Genomic DNA, 15222 nt, shown 5'->3' on the forward strand with positions numbered 1-15222 from the left:
GGCTAAGTGTGGTAGTTGCTCAGGCAACTAAAATGCGTCCCTTGTTGCACCGAAGGACCACTTGGTCAACTGTGCATGTAATGTGACAGATCTTTCTTACACAGTCAGATAATAATTCTGTTGATTTTCCGAGCTACTGAATAGACACGGTGGTCTCCGCCAGCTGTGTTAGGTGAGCATGATTGTGGATCTTTCTGTGTTTGATTTTATCTGTGGGACCACTCTGACAGATGCCAAATGTGGGCAGTGAAACAAATTGTGACACACTTGAGACACAATCTGTTGCTATGTGTGAACTGTAATCCGTCTCAGCTGGAGCTAGACCCAATCTGGATGTTTCTGGATAAAACATACAATATCTAAACACAGCCACAGATACTTGTCACTCATTCACAGCTACACTTCCACTTTAAGTTGAGTTTGTTGTTTTTCCTCCAAGGGGAAAGGACTCCAGTTCATCTTGACTGACATATGGGATGCAGTAGCTAGGGTAGTACTTTTGTACTCTCTTGGTTACCCATCATCCCCTCCCCTTGGACTCCTGTAGCCACAGACCCAGCTGTTAACACACATACACACTCAGTGATTGTCCTGCCAGATGGTCAAGGCCAGATGACGTGGTCTCCTGAACTCATGGCAACACTGAGGCACAATCTCTTACAACATGGCACACAAACACACGGACGCAGAATGCACAGATAGATGGTGTGTGTGTGTGTGTGTTCATGAAATCAATTAGGAAAAGCTGCAGACACGAGGGACTGAACGTGCCTATATAAACAGGAGCGCGTGTGGCGGATCACAGGACAAAAAAATTGGCACGCAGTACATGTTGTAACTTCTGCATTTTTGAGTGATCTTGAGATAAATTCATCCTTCTGACAGAAAAAACAAAGACATCAGAGGCGAGAAAGCGAGGTGAGAAGGGACCGAAAGGGAGAATCTGAACAATGGTGTCAAACCAAAGAACACTGGTACAGTGATGGATGCTGCCCTTTAACAATCAAAGCTTTTGAGGGGGAAGGAGGGGAGGTGCTTCATGTTGGCAGTGCCAGGGCCCGTACCAGAGAGTGTCAGCCTCCGCCACAGAGACAAATGACTGAGCCACTGCACTCTTATATGTGTACGGCTGACAAATGCACAGCAGACGAACGAGCTCGTACATATTCTCAATTCTGTGCTGTATGCACAGTCAGCAGTGCTTACACGATCTCAGTGAGAATATACAGTCCATACGCATAGATGTGAACCAGCAACACCCACATGACAAAAAGCACATAGTCGCCAGTTCAGTGTAGATGCTAAAATGACCAATGGATTTTGAGGGTGTAGTAGAAGGCAAACGAAGGGTGGCAGGAGGTAGAGAGGATATACAGTAAGTAATATTTCCCTGCATGATTTTGACAGTCTACACTGTGACTTGTGCTAGTCTGACAGCTTCCATATTTGAATATTTGAAATGAGATATTTCATTTCTACAACTAATAACAGACAATCTAAATTAGAAAAATTAGCAGTGAAGGCTAACTCATTGCTGACTATATAAATATGAACTACATGATCCATATTAATATACTGTTTATAATATATCCAGCACCAGACAGCAGACACAGTTAGCGACTAGCTGGTGAACATAATGCAGCATTTAGCAGCTAAAGAGCCAGATATTTCCCTCAGGAGTTGATGGAGACCAAATTGAATATTGGACTTACATTAAACAGGAGGATGTAAACAGGACTGCAAATGAATACCAATGTTGCTCTATATCTGCTAGATGTGTAAATAAACAACAAGTTGCCAACAAGTTATCCATATCAAGTTTTTTAAGGTGATAATATCTCAATGTTGTGCGTGTGGCTGTCAACCACAAGCTGACATCAGAGAAGTTTCTGTTGGAGCTTTTAATATCTACTGGAGGTTTGAGCACAATGTGCTTTATGTAAAAGACACAAGGAAACAGCAGTTATAAAAAGAAATGCAACAGTTATTGTGTGCAGGGGGCGCAGGTGTTAAAATTGCAGTTATTATGTTTTTGTGACATCAACACATACTGTACATCTACAGCTCTAAACTGCTACTGTAATGACTTTCCTTCCCTATAGGTGGCGCAGACTGGCATGGGTAGAACTGGTATGACATGGAAAAACAGCTTGTTAAAAAGCACCACATAATGGGAACAAACTTCCAGATGATATAAAACTTGACCCGACTTTGACTACCTTTAAATCCAGGTTAAAGATTTGTATGTTCTCTACCACGTTTGACTTGACGTTTTAATTTGCATTTTATGTTTTATGCTTTATTTATTTTTTATTGCATTATGTAAAGCACTTTGAACTGCCTTTGTGTCTAAAATGTGCCTGAACAAGGCAAGTTTGTTCCATCAAACAAAACTAGCAATAACAGTTTACTCCTTCTACTCTTTTATCCACTGAAAAAACGCACACATTAATAATAACATAATAATATGTTATTGAATGTATGTATGAATGAATGTACACAATAATAATTCAACAATACATTCAGTATTTACTGCAAACAATGAAGCCAGCAGAATAAGGAAGAAAATACAATCATTACTGAAGAAAGCAGAGAGAGCTGTGCGGGCCAGATGAAGGGCATGTCAGTAAATGAAAACCCATTGTGTACATCACACACAATGCTGCATTAACTCCATCATCCAGTTCTTCATCCTTAGAGACTAAACCAGATATTAAATATTCACAAGACATCACAGGGAAAAATTTGATTCTGTTTTTATTACGGGATGATCTGTGTTTTCAGAAGCTTCTCTACAGAGTTAGTAATGAGCGAACAGAGAGGTGGGGGGTCTTAGATCAGTGTTGTGCATGAACGCGCTTAAAGAGCGCTGCCTGTTCATTGAACATGCTCATGTTTGGGGTGAACAGTGAACTGAACATATCTGTTTGCAACTAATGAATGTGAGCGTCGTTTAACTCTCGCGGGAGTGAACAACGCTCACACACTATGTTTTACGGCACCCGGCGTGCCGCTGCTTTGGGTCACAGAATCTGATGGGTCGCAGATTTTTAAAACGACACATCGAGCTGAAGCACCCGACCAGTTTTGGGAAATATGTGCGAGTGAATGATGATCACAAGAAATCATTAACAAAGGGTAAGATGAGCCAACAGCTGCAGAGTTCCTCCACCCAAGTCAAACTCACAGCATTTTGTAAAGGAAAAAAATGAACGTGAACTAGTTCATTTTTTGGTACTGGGAATTTAGTTCAAAATTCAAAATTGTGAACTACGAACGTAAACTAGTTCATGTTACTCATGTGTGAAATGAACTTTGAGCTAGCTCTCCTTAAGATTTCAAGAGTAGCTAGAAGGTCCCTAAAGCAATTACAGGGGAAGCACATAGTGTATGAAATAAGTGATAACTGGCTCACACCAATATCATTCAATTTCCTTGATAGAAGCTCAAGTGTGACCTTGAGAAGGAATGAATCCAAAATGAAAACTGATCTTCAGAGGACAGTCTCTTATCAAGTTCTCATTCAGGAAGCGCATCCAATTATCTTTGTTTTTTTCGCTTTCAGGGTTTGTGGAGTGCGAGTATGTCCAGAGAAGTGTGCAATGCATGTGTGCATTTCATGTACTGCAGAGGACAACATTCGATCATACAGTACGTTCAGTATTACTCAGTGATGTTGCTAGGTACGCGTCTGATGCATTAAAATCCGAAAGGACGTGTAAACTCACTATCGACACATCCAGGGGACGCACCCTATTTTTCTCTGATAATGCTGCATGGTGAACAACAAATATGTGTTGAAATCATAGAAATAAACAAAAGAAACCTTACTGTCAAAGACTGGTGTAATTTATGATCACGCTGCAGCCTCTCACCTGCTCTCTGTGTCGGGGCTGAGCACACACACACACACACACACACATACACGCGCGCACGCAGCGAAATCAGCAAACTGCAGAGAGGCGGTGGAGATTACTCGAGTTGACGACAGCTACACTTGTTACAGTAAGTGCAATAAAAACATTGCAATAAAAAGTCAGTACTTTATCAATACACCTGTTCAACAAGCAGAAACATGTAAACATGTAGAAAGCGATATTGTAATCTGCTCTCATCCACTGCAGCTATGTTTTACACAAGCACAGCGTGCTAGCTCGGTTAATATCGAATTGTTACAAACAAGCTAAAACGAAAGCTGTCTGTATGTAGTTTAACTGTTTAGCTTAGTTTGTTAAAATTTGACAAATTCTTTAAAATTAGCTGCTGGCTGAGACAAACCAGCCCCTCCTCTCTACCAGCGGCACCTTTCCTGCAGGCAGTGAATCACATCAGCTGCAGAGGGAGGAGGACAGAGGACAGGAGGAAGGACTGATACTGACTGACTGTGTTCTTCATTCTTTCTAAACTCTGCTTTGTATTTCAATGTCAGGAATATGATTTATTTTATTGACATTTTAGATTTGTTTCCAGTGAGATATTATTGAGTTTATATAATGACTTTGCTGTTGTAAACACTGTTGCTGCTCTAGAAGCAACATTTAGTTATATTTAAAATATTCTAATCCTGTTCTGAATTTATTATTTTTTAAAATAATGTATTTATAAAAAAAGCAATTATTTAGTAATGAAAAAGAACCGATAAGAGTAGTATTGATACAATCTTAATGATGCCCATCCCTAAACACTCAAACGACCACCTGTGGGTCCCGGGAACTCACTACATTGAAAACCTATCAACATCACTGATTACTGTATCACTGCACAACTGTGCCTTCATCCTGCTGCACTGTCAAACATAGACTGGATTTATATGGGATATACAGTTAAGTTATAACTTAAGTTAAAATGGTTAAGTTGAAATGGTTTGAGAAACGGTGTGTATTAGTTCATACAGAGTTTAATAACAATAACATAGTATACATTGTATAACAATATTGGCTTTTATGAAGTATTAATGGGCACTTTCCAAGATATAATAAAGATTTTGAAGTTTTATGAATCCAGTGAGAGAACAAGGAAATTCTATCCATTCTGTTAAGGATTTTTTCATTAGAGATTGCTCCAAGATGTTTAGAAGAAGTATCTTATGAAACAGTATTGTGCCTTTCATGTGGTTTACAAAATATTGTGGCATTAGCCCTTTAAATACAGTAAATAAATTGTACTATGCTATCATTAACACAAGATAATATATATATGATCTATACCGTTTGTATGCTTTCGTGGTGTATACGCATTGTATTTTCTTTTGTCTCTGAATAATTCCATCCCAATTAATTACATGCATTTCTTCCTTCATTCATTCATTCCTGGGTGGACTTTTGCACCAAGCCGCTGTTATCGCCAGAGAGTATTACTGCATCAACCTTTCCAGCAGTCTCATCACACAGACTTTCCCAAACAAAGTCTTAAGCAGAAAGCTGAAGTAGTTCTTCACAGACAGTGGGCAGTTTCTTTGCACAGACAATGTGATATGTGGCTAAAAAAGATGCCCTATGGGCTCACTCAGGAGTGGTCACTGCTGACTGAATGCAGTTGAGTGTTTATCTGGTCTGTAGAGATTTTGTCTGTGTATGTGTGAGTGTATTTGTGTGTGTGTTGTTTTGCTTTATGTATTGTTTTTTTTATGTGTATTTGTGTTAAGGACTCCCTTGAAAACGAAATGGTGACAGCCTTACAGCTTAAAGACAGTGAGTGTCTGTCCTTGAATGAACTTACATAGTTTAATAGGACCATACCAGGTTTTTATTTGCAGGTTTTAACACATTATCTACATTTCACAAAGGTTTCACATTCCTGCCAACCATTTCCTAAAGCATCATCTGACATCTGAAGCTATATTAAGTGAAATGCAGTGTTGCCAAGTATTGTTAATGTCTTTTTTAATGGATTATGTCACGTTAAAGAAACCTTTACAGGCCTTTCACACCAAACGCACAAGTTCAACAATGCACAGATCAGGTTAAAAATACAACTACACAACTTGTATCCACAGGGATTCTGGCATTAACACGAGGAGGAAGCTATGATGGCACAAATTTCACTTTAGAGAAGAACAGAGAAAAAGATAATTTTGTACAATTCTGAAACTCTACTCTCTAATCCTACCAGGATTTGTGTACTAAAATCTCAATCATGCCAATATCAGAGAAGCTACCAGGTAACAAAATTGATATTATGACTGTTTAGATTCTAGTGTATTCTGTAGCACAATCACTAATCCCAACTGTTTGCCCAGAAACATTTATGGTCTATTTAACTTTAGACTATTTCACTTAATGCTGTTTGTTCACTTGATTTTATCTCCCCCTGAGTGACAGAACTCTCTGGTCTTTATAGGGTCAGAAGAAAAAGCTAACTATATGAGAGAATTGTCTAGCCCATCATCTTATGTTCTGTTCTGTTGCTGTTATAGTAATGGGTTAAAACATGCAGAATTACCCATATGGCCCTTTAAGCTACCTTGCACTATAATGGCTGGTCACAGTGAAGTCCATCCCACTTTTTTTTCTGGCTCTCCTGGATTTCTATCTACAACTGCTGCTCATTTCTCCTCACTTCACCCTGTGATGATGAAGAAACAGTGACCCAGACAGAGTCAGGACGGAACAGGCAGATAGAGGGGGTCTGTTTTGCTGAGCGGGGGCCTGCTGCAGACTGGGCCAGGTAATGGAGCCATAATGGGCTTTTAACAGCCGCACAGCTGATGGTGGTGTTTGCCCTTCAGTGGAAAAGCACTGCAAACAGGAAGTGCTGCATGGAGACATCCCCAGACGATGGACAGGCCGGGATGAGTCATGACGCCTGCTGATGACAACTACACCAAAACAGGCTCCAATAAAGCACAGCTAACCTGCCTGTCATAAACCACTCACACTGTGCCAATTTGGTGGAAATTCCTTTTATTTTCTTTTGCCCGCACCCTGAATCAACCTAATGGCGCTAAATTAGTTCAGCCTCGGTGCACAGGTAAGAGGAAGGTTTTAAATGTATCCTAACAGCAATGTTCTCTCAGCAAGAGTTAGAAACTGATAAGAAACGGGGATTTTTACAGACTATCAGAAAGCAGTGCTGACTGAGTAAAGAACCAGTTAAACATTAAACATCAAAATGGAATCTACACCGTGGTGCTCTGAAGCAGCTTTCTGACCAATAACTATGAAACAAAACACACACTATGATAGAGCTTTAATTTCCACTTACACCTCTAACAAACCTGAATTAAGATAAACTGATCTTTAAGTTCAGCTTCTAAGCTTTCACTCACCTTCTCGCTCACTGCCTTCATTTACCAGATGAATCAATCTAAAATCAAGTTAATTATATTTACAGCTCAATAATGTTTAGTTTGACGCAAACTCCTTTTAAAACTTGAATGAGCGTGGCAGACACTGCAGTCAGATCACGTTTTAGTCTGTTGCCTACCTCCCATTTTAAAGAGATTGCCACTTAAACCTGCGTCATTCTGCGTGTTCTGATCATGAGCTGCCAGAAGCATCTGTGTGAGAAAGCTGAGGTCGACAAGAGACTAGTGTAAGAAAATAATAGTGTTTCATCACGGGTGACTCAAAGGTCAAGCCATTAAATCACTGAAGCAATAAGCAAGTCTGGTTACTAGTACGGTAACCTACAGTATGTCCGATAATTTCATGACTGTGCCTGGCAACTAGGTCGTCCCCAAAGGCTAAAAGTAATGAAACTGTGTGCTGTGTGGGTGGCTTCTTTGAAATATCACTTGTGTCAGCGGTGGATCCTCTAAGTCTGCTCCATGCTGATCAATGATAAGTGTTAAACACATGCTGCATTATTTAGCTGGAGGAGAAGGAGCGTATCGAGTAGCTAACAGATCAATTTGATGAAGCCTCTGCAAGGTATAACTTTGCTGCTGATAATAAGGCATCAGTGAGAACAGCAGATAGTCACAGTGGTGGCTATCGGGTAAGTTTCCCGATAGCCACCACTTCAAGTACGGAGGCATGATTACATACTCAAGCAAGCTGCCATGACATGGCATCAATATAGACACATAAATTCAATTATGCATGCATGCACGTACACACACATAGAGTACCTTCACCGGAAGATCCCCTCAAAATGCACCACAGAGCGCCACAGGAAGTCATTCCTGCCTGTGGCCATCAAACTTTAACTTTAACTCCTCCCTCTAAGTGTCAGTCTGTATGACCCTAAGTCATTAAACTGGACATTGGATCATTAACATCACTGCAATACTTAAAATAATTGTGCAATATTCTCTGTTTCAGTTTACAATTCCATATTTATTGATATTTATTCATACTTCTATTACTGCTGTGCAATATCCACCGTCTCATAATCATCTTAATAAGCTACACTTGACAGTACTTATTATTGCACTATATCACTTATATTATTACAGTGTATTATTATACCGTACATACTTATCAATCTATCAACCTCTAAATCCACTTTTGTACTTACACTTATTTTAGCTTTTATACTTATATCCACTTTGTACTTAATTTATCTTATCTGTATTGTAGTGTATTATATTTTGATTTGCTTAGTACTTCTATTCCTGTGTCCACTGACGTGATAGTGAGCAGCTGTAACAAAGAGTTTCCCCTCGGGGATCAATAAAGTATTTCTGATTCTGATTCTGATAGACAAACACACTGCAGCATTTTTTTGCATAATATCAATATCAATATTATCAGTTAGTGCATCCGTCCATTGTGGGCCCTCTTCCCAAGTCATTGAATAATATATTCAGTACTGTTCATAAACACAGTATAGAAATCAAGTATGCCTACTGAATCATAAAAAAATCCGAACACTAGTTCACAGTTCTCCACCAGTTTAAGCCTTGCATAATATTACTAGAATATTCCTATCACATTTCTGTCTGGACTTAGAACATACGTGGTACAGTTTAGCAAAATGCAATGATCTTAAAATACTGCACTACCAAATTCTAGCATGTAATTTGTGATATCATTTTTAAAGTATTCATATAGTAACTTGGGATTTTGCTATTTTTTTTATCTTGGAGTACCTAGTATTAATTGATCTAATAATAGTAACATATATCCTTTTGTAGCTACTCAACAGTGAGTTTATGATATTTTGCTATATGGTATAGTATAATATGATATGATAGACTGTCAGTCTGTACCTTCTGTCCAGAGTCTCTCCAGATAACGGGGAAGCGATTTGTGTGCCAGTCACAGGTGCTTCTGCTGAACAGATTAGGCAGAATATTTATAAAACACCCACATCAGGGTCACCACCCAGTCTTACTGGCCTTTACTACTAGTTTACCACTGTGAAATGCAAGTGATATGAAAGTCAACAATCCACACAATAATCTGCCAAACGGCAACAACATCAACATCACTTCAGTACCAAGGAGAGCGCACTGAATGAACAAGATTTACTCTGTACGACTAGCAACAAAAAATACCATCCTCACTGGCAACTATTTGACTACAGTATGAATAACATCAGCAGTATCGCCGGCTTATCTCTTATGCTAAGATTAGCAGAACAGTTTGCAGCCACAGATCCACCACACTAATTACTTTCTCCGTTACCGTCTCTGTCATGCTCACAAACACACCCACAAAAAGATTTTTTAACTTACCTGGCTCTGTGTGTTTCTCAATGACGCCTGATTCAACTCCAAGATGATGAATAATTCAATGACTAAAAAAATCAGAATACACAAGATTCGCAAAAAAAACCCCTCTCTGCCATAACTGTCTTTCCAGCAGATTTTAGTTATTCTCCCCATTTTGCAGTAGTTTAGCCCTGTAAACTGCAAGCAAAACAAAGGTCAGGGGGGCCCTTCAAGGGGTACCAGACAGACAACGCTGTCAATTTCAATCTCCATTGTATTGTGAGAAATCCCACCCGACCCACCGCCACCACAAAAAACAAAAAACATAAACCAATCTCACTCCAGCTGGTAGTTAAAAGTTGGCAACCCTGATGAGAAAACGCAGTTGTTATGAGTCACATGAAGGACTATAAATCTAAGAATATTTTTCTCATCTCTGGGGTCTCAAGTACATTTTATGTGCTTGTGATGGTTCCGAGGCATTCTGCCCTGTGAAGAAGCAAGGTCTGGAAGAAGGAAATCATTGTAATGTTTTGGATGTTTTAACCCTCAAAATGGCTACTGAAAGATACTGTATATTGGCAAATAATATCAGCAGAGTCAATCCAAAAATGTTGTGGTATCAGCCGTTTACAACTCATGCTGGTCCAACGCTTTCATAGACACACACTCAAAGAAGCAGTTACAAGCTAACTATGATCTCTTGTCTCTTTTAGTCAGTACACATGGACAAATCCTCTCTTGCATTTCACCTCAGCTCACCCTGAAAACAATCGAGACTGACACAGAGGGGTGTCTTCCATTCCCTATCTCTTGAACGTTCGCTGCTCTTCCTAGACAAATGTGGGCAACGTCTTGAGGGTTTTATTCTCTTGCAGGATGAACAACCAGCACTTCCTCTCCCAAACTTCTGCCTCTCCTCATTACTTTGAGCAATTGCAGCATTGCATTTTCAGCCACCAAGTCCCAACAGGCAGCTACAAGAAGCCAACACACTGTAAATCAGTGATGTGTGGCTCCGGGCGTGTGGCCACAGATACACATAGACACACATTGTATGCGAGGAAAGAAAATAATTTCCTTCACCCTAGGAGGTGCCTGAGGCTGCATCTTCACTCAACTCCTATCATCAAAGTTGACAAGAGCCAACGGGAAGCCTCAGAGGCACTTATGGTTTCATTTGTTGAGTTCATGGGAAGGGTCTCGTAAACTTGTAATTCAAGCTAAATCTTGGTTGAGCTTTTGCGTTGGATTATTTTATATAGCGCGATCTATTATGCATACAGTGTGCTGAAGTTACAGTATATATCCCAGCAGAAAATCCAATCAGATTGGCTTTAATTAGAATTAGATCAGAGCTGTTGCCTCATTAAAAAAAGAAGAATTCAGCAAATTTGCACAAGCAATTGCAATTTTAATAATCTCCTTCATCCTAATTTATAAAAGCATCTAGCAGTGAAATCAATCAACTTAGTGCCAACCTACAGATGCCCTATTTGTTGTGCACCAAACTCTGCCCTCGACTGCTGAGCTGCAGTATTACAAAAGCTCCTTTTAACCCCTGTCCTTACACATCGAACACGTCACAAGGAATGTGACTGAGGGAAAACTTCTCTGTGAGAAAAGAAACTTTTGGGGTGCGTGGAACACTGACTTGTGAGATTTTCTCATTATGTGGAATGGTTGGCTTCCACAAACCACCAAGTTTCATTCATCATTGGTAGCTGCAGACGTTTCACCAGCCAGGCTGCTCACTCCAAACAAATCTCACGCTGCAGGATTAGCAGCTTCTGAGCTGCTGTTGGGAAGCGAAAGCCTTTCATTGTTGCCCCCCCCCCCCAACTAAAAAAAAAAAACAACAACCCAAAAACAGATATTGAGTCAAGCTAGTTAAAGGAGCTACCATGTCAATGTGGATTTAAGGCTGTTATTCCATTTTCCACTGATTTCTTGGTAACACATTTCACTGCTTTCCACTGGGCTTTATGACTAAAGCCTCCACAAGAACCGCCTGAGACACTTCCACAAAATCTATATTTCATTTAATGATGACCTTACTTGGACAGGAAAACCACAGCTGATTAGTTATGACATCTCCAGTTCAACAAGTAGCTTTTTAAACAATCAAAAATCATAATCTTACAGTTAGATTTGACCATTACTAATTTACATTTGTGCAACTGCATATTTATATTCACTGTGCACCAATGCTCCTCTGCACTGAGCCATCCTTTGCTGATTAGCATGTGGACAAATAATCTCCTTCACAGGAGAAATATTAACAGAATGCACACTGATAACTGAGGAAATGTCAGTCACACTTTGGCAGTAGAATAGACTCTGTTGATGGTGTTAGAGTTTCTGAGGGTGGCAGTCATTCTTTATATTAGTCTGTTCAATAATGGTGGATTTCCCTGATTATGCTCACTACTAACTCTCTCATTCATTTTTTAAACAGCTTAAAGTATAAAAACATGTATATATCCCTTTTTGTGTGTCAGTTGGTTTTAATAGGAAAGCCTGTAATGTCAGTATGCATGGAAATGGAAATTCAAGATGTGGTTTGACCACCTACCAAAGACTTCATCTTGTGCTTCAGGATCTGCTGCTGCTGCTGCTGCTGCTCTGGGTTCAGGTGACGAAGCCTTTAATAGGAACACAAAAACAGATTGAAGAGGTGAGGTGCCATGGCAACAGAGCAAAGACAGAGATCAACAGAGAGAGAGAGAGAGAGAACAACGGAGACATAGTTACACCTATTGAGGCTTTTGGGCTTTATAATTACAGCAGAATTATGCTCAGACCCATTCATTTCACATTCAAAAGAAGGTGCTACAATTTTTGAATCACATACATTTTGACATTTGCCCATTTTGATCCCAATTCAATGTTGTCATACTCATCTGGATTTTAGACAGGATAAAAGGTAAAACAACAAAAAAAAGGCTTAAATTATTTGCCATACTATTGATATTTTTAGATTACATGTAATACTTAAAAATTCAATGTTTTTATGTTTATGTCCTTTTATATCCTTATGTGACTAATATCTGCTGGTAGTCTAGGAAGTTGTGCAAATGCAGACAATCGGTGTTGTGTAACAGTATTTCAGTTTTGTTTCTAAATGAAAATGAAATTTGCATATTTCTTATGTTTCAAAGAATAGCACTATGTCAAAATGAGGCAAGAAAAAAAAATACAGTCAGTGGAGTTAGTCGTTAGTAGTTTCAGATTTATAGAAGTAATGATTCAGCTGCAACTCCCTGTCAGCTCTGGTCCGATTCAGGCTGTTTGAATACATGAAGTCATAACTTAAACATTGGGCAAGCTGAATTGTTGTACCCGCCTTTACTGGCACTTCTGAGTCACACAAATTAATCTTCCCTGTCACTTGGCACTAAAAATAACAAATCCCTGTCATGTTCATTTCTTTCAAGTAAAGTTGGATTCTGTTACTTGTTTCTATTTAGCGGTTCCAAGTGAACTAAATATCTGCATTTGCTAATCCTCAAGTATTATCAATCCTCTTACTGATTGCCTCGCCCTCCCTGGTGACAATGTACACTTATGTCCCCATTTTCCACTTCCGAGTGGGTTTGCACAACATGTTGAATCAACACAGGCATTCAAAAACTGTGGGCACGCTGCTCACCATTAAATAAGTGCAACTGCGACACAGTCCTGTGAGCTGGAGGGAGGTGGATAAGTGTGGTGAACGAGCACTTACCAATGCAAATCACATAATGCAAATCACATAAAAAGGTCAACAAAGTGCTATGCTTTTGAAATTTTGCATTTTCATTCATTTCCTTTCAATTATGTAAGTTTGTTTTGATATGAAGAGATTCAGATTGAATTAACAGGCCCAATAATTACACACAAACAAATTAATTACTGTATTTTTTGTTTCCTCTGTGCTCTTTTCACTGGTTTGAAATGGGCGGGGCTCAGCTGGAAAAAGGTAACGTTACGTACATCTGTGCACCAATCAGAATTTAGCAACATTTGACTCAGAATGACGACATTTGGTGGGTTGTTTGGCCACTGTCAATCAAATCTGATTAAGCCACACTCACACAGTCCTGATAAAGCAGATAAAAGTTTTTGAAGGTTAAACTCTCAATAAATAATACTTAAAGGTGTTTTTTGATCATTGCTTATTCAGTCATGAATATTTAATGTTATAGAGAAATACTTTAAAACTCAGGGGCTTGAATTTTGATAAATATGGGCCCTGGGTGTTTATCAATTTTATAAGAATTACACATAAAGAGTAGAAAAGTTTGTTGTTTGTTTTATTTGCATAACATCCTTAATGTCTCCAGTAGCAACATGTGAAATTAACAACAATCTAATACATTTAGAATATATAAAAAGGGAAGAAATTCTAGGAAATTGGCTGAAATGGCAACAAAAAGAAAACTAAACCGGAGCAGGAAAGAAATTCTGCTGCTGGTACAGAGAAATCATAAGGATGCAAGTTGGAGTAAAAGTGAAGGATTTTTACTTTTATCTTTCATTTAAGTCATAATTTTCACTCTTAGCAGATGACTACAGGCCCTGATCTGTGACATCTGTGATAATGGAAATGATGGACAAACATGTGTCCAGGGCTAGTCCAAAGTCAACCTCAACCAGTAATTTAAAGCAACAAGAGAGCAAGAGACAGGCATAGAGAAAGAAGAATTGCAGTAGGATTTTTGTGCGTTAATAAAGCTTACATTATCACTGCATTCCTACAGTCTGGCACATCAACATTTTTTTCCATCATTATAGCACTCTGTATTCAACCTTTCTTGGATTTTGTCCACGCACACCCACACGCTTAGACACAGCTGTCTCCTCTCTCTCTTCAGCCTTGCACTTTTTGTAAGTGCAGAAAATTAGCAATGCAAAAAACAAATCCACATTCCATTTGTTGAACTGATATCTTTGGATGCTGAGGGAACCCATAGAACTAAATCTGCAAGTAATGGGCTTTTGGGGTTGTTTGAAATGCAAAATTCAAACAATTTGTACCTTGACATAAATGAAACAGTTAAAATATGAACACTCTGACGATTATTTTAGGCAATATTTGCCCCAAACACCCTGTCTCTAACCATGATGGAGGACACATATTACATGAAGCAAAGGGTTGAGGGCTCTATTTTCTTGAACCCAGGACTGCAGTCAAGTGCGTCCTACCCAGTGCACATTCACCACTTTCATCCCCTATAAACGCAGGGCTCTCCCCGTCATGACGACAGTTTGGGAATCCTGTGGAGAGTTCTCCTTAGAGGAAGCTTATTGTTGTTGGACATCTCTATAACATCATGCTGCTCATCACAGCCACACATCTACCTGTATTGCAATTAAAAATGCGGAGCTATGGGTGGGCCATATGACCTTAAAATAATATCATGATATTTTCAGTGTATTTCTGTGATAATGATATTCTTGGCGATACGACATACTGAAAAATATTTTTGGTTTAGAACTCACAATAGCTGTTGAGCTCTCCTCGCGGGATTTTTGGCTCTCCTCGTACTCAACCGGGTGCTTCCGCTTGAGGTGGTGAAATAAGTTTGTTTATTGCTCTCTTTTGTTGTTACAGTCTTCTTGCACTTCTTACATATTATTGC

At 39.2% G+C, this 15222-nt stretch overlaps 1 protein-coding gene across 3 annotated transcripts in view; it reads right to left on the bottom strand.

Moving 5' to 3' along the window:
- mbpb (myelin basic protein b) overlaps positions 1–15222 on the bottom strand; it is a 49682-nt gene that overhangs the window by 8071 nt on the left and 26389 nt on the right. For all 3 annotated transcript variants that reach the window (XM_044208213.1, XM_044208214.1, XM_044208215.1), the window contains exon 3: positions 12174–12243. In XM_044208213.1, the coding sequence (XP_044064148.1) occupies positions 12174–12243 (70 nt within the window). The remainder of the gene's footprint in view (positions 1–12173; positions 12244–15222) is intronic.

Source organism: Siniperca chuatsi, linkage group LG9 (assembly GCF_020085105.1).
Source record: "Siniperca chuatsi isolate FFG_IHB_CAS linkage group LG9, ASM2008510v1, whole genome shotgun sequence".
Classification (NCBI taxonomy): domain Eukaryota; kingdom Metazoa; phylum Chordata; class Actinopteri; order Centrarchiformes; family Sinipercidae; genus Siniperca; species Siniperca chuatsi.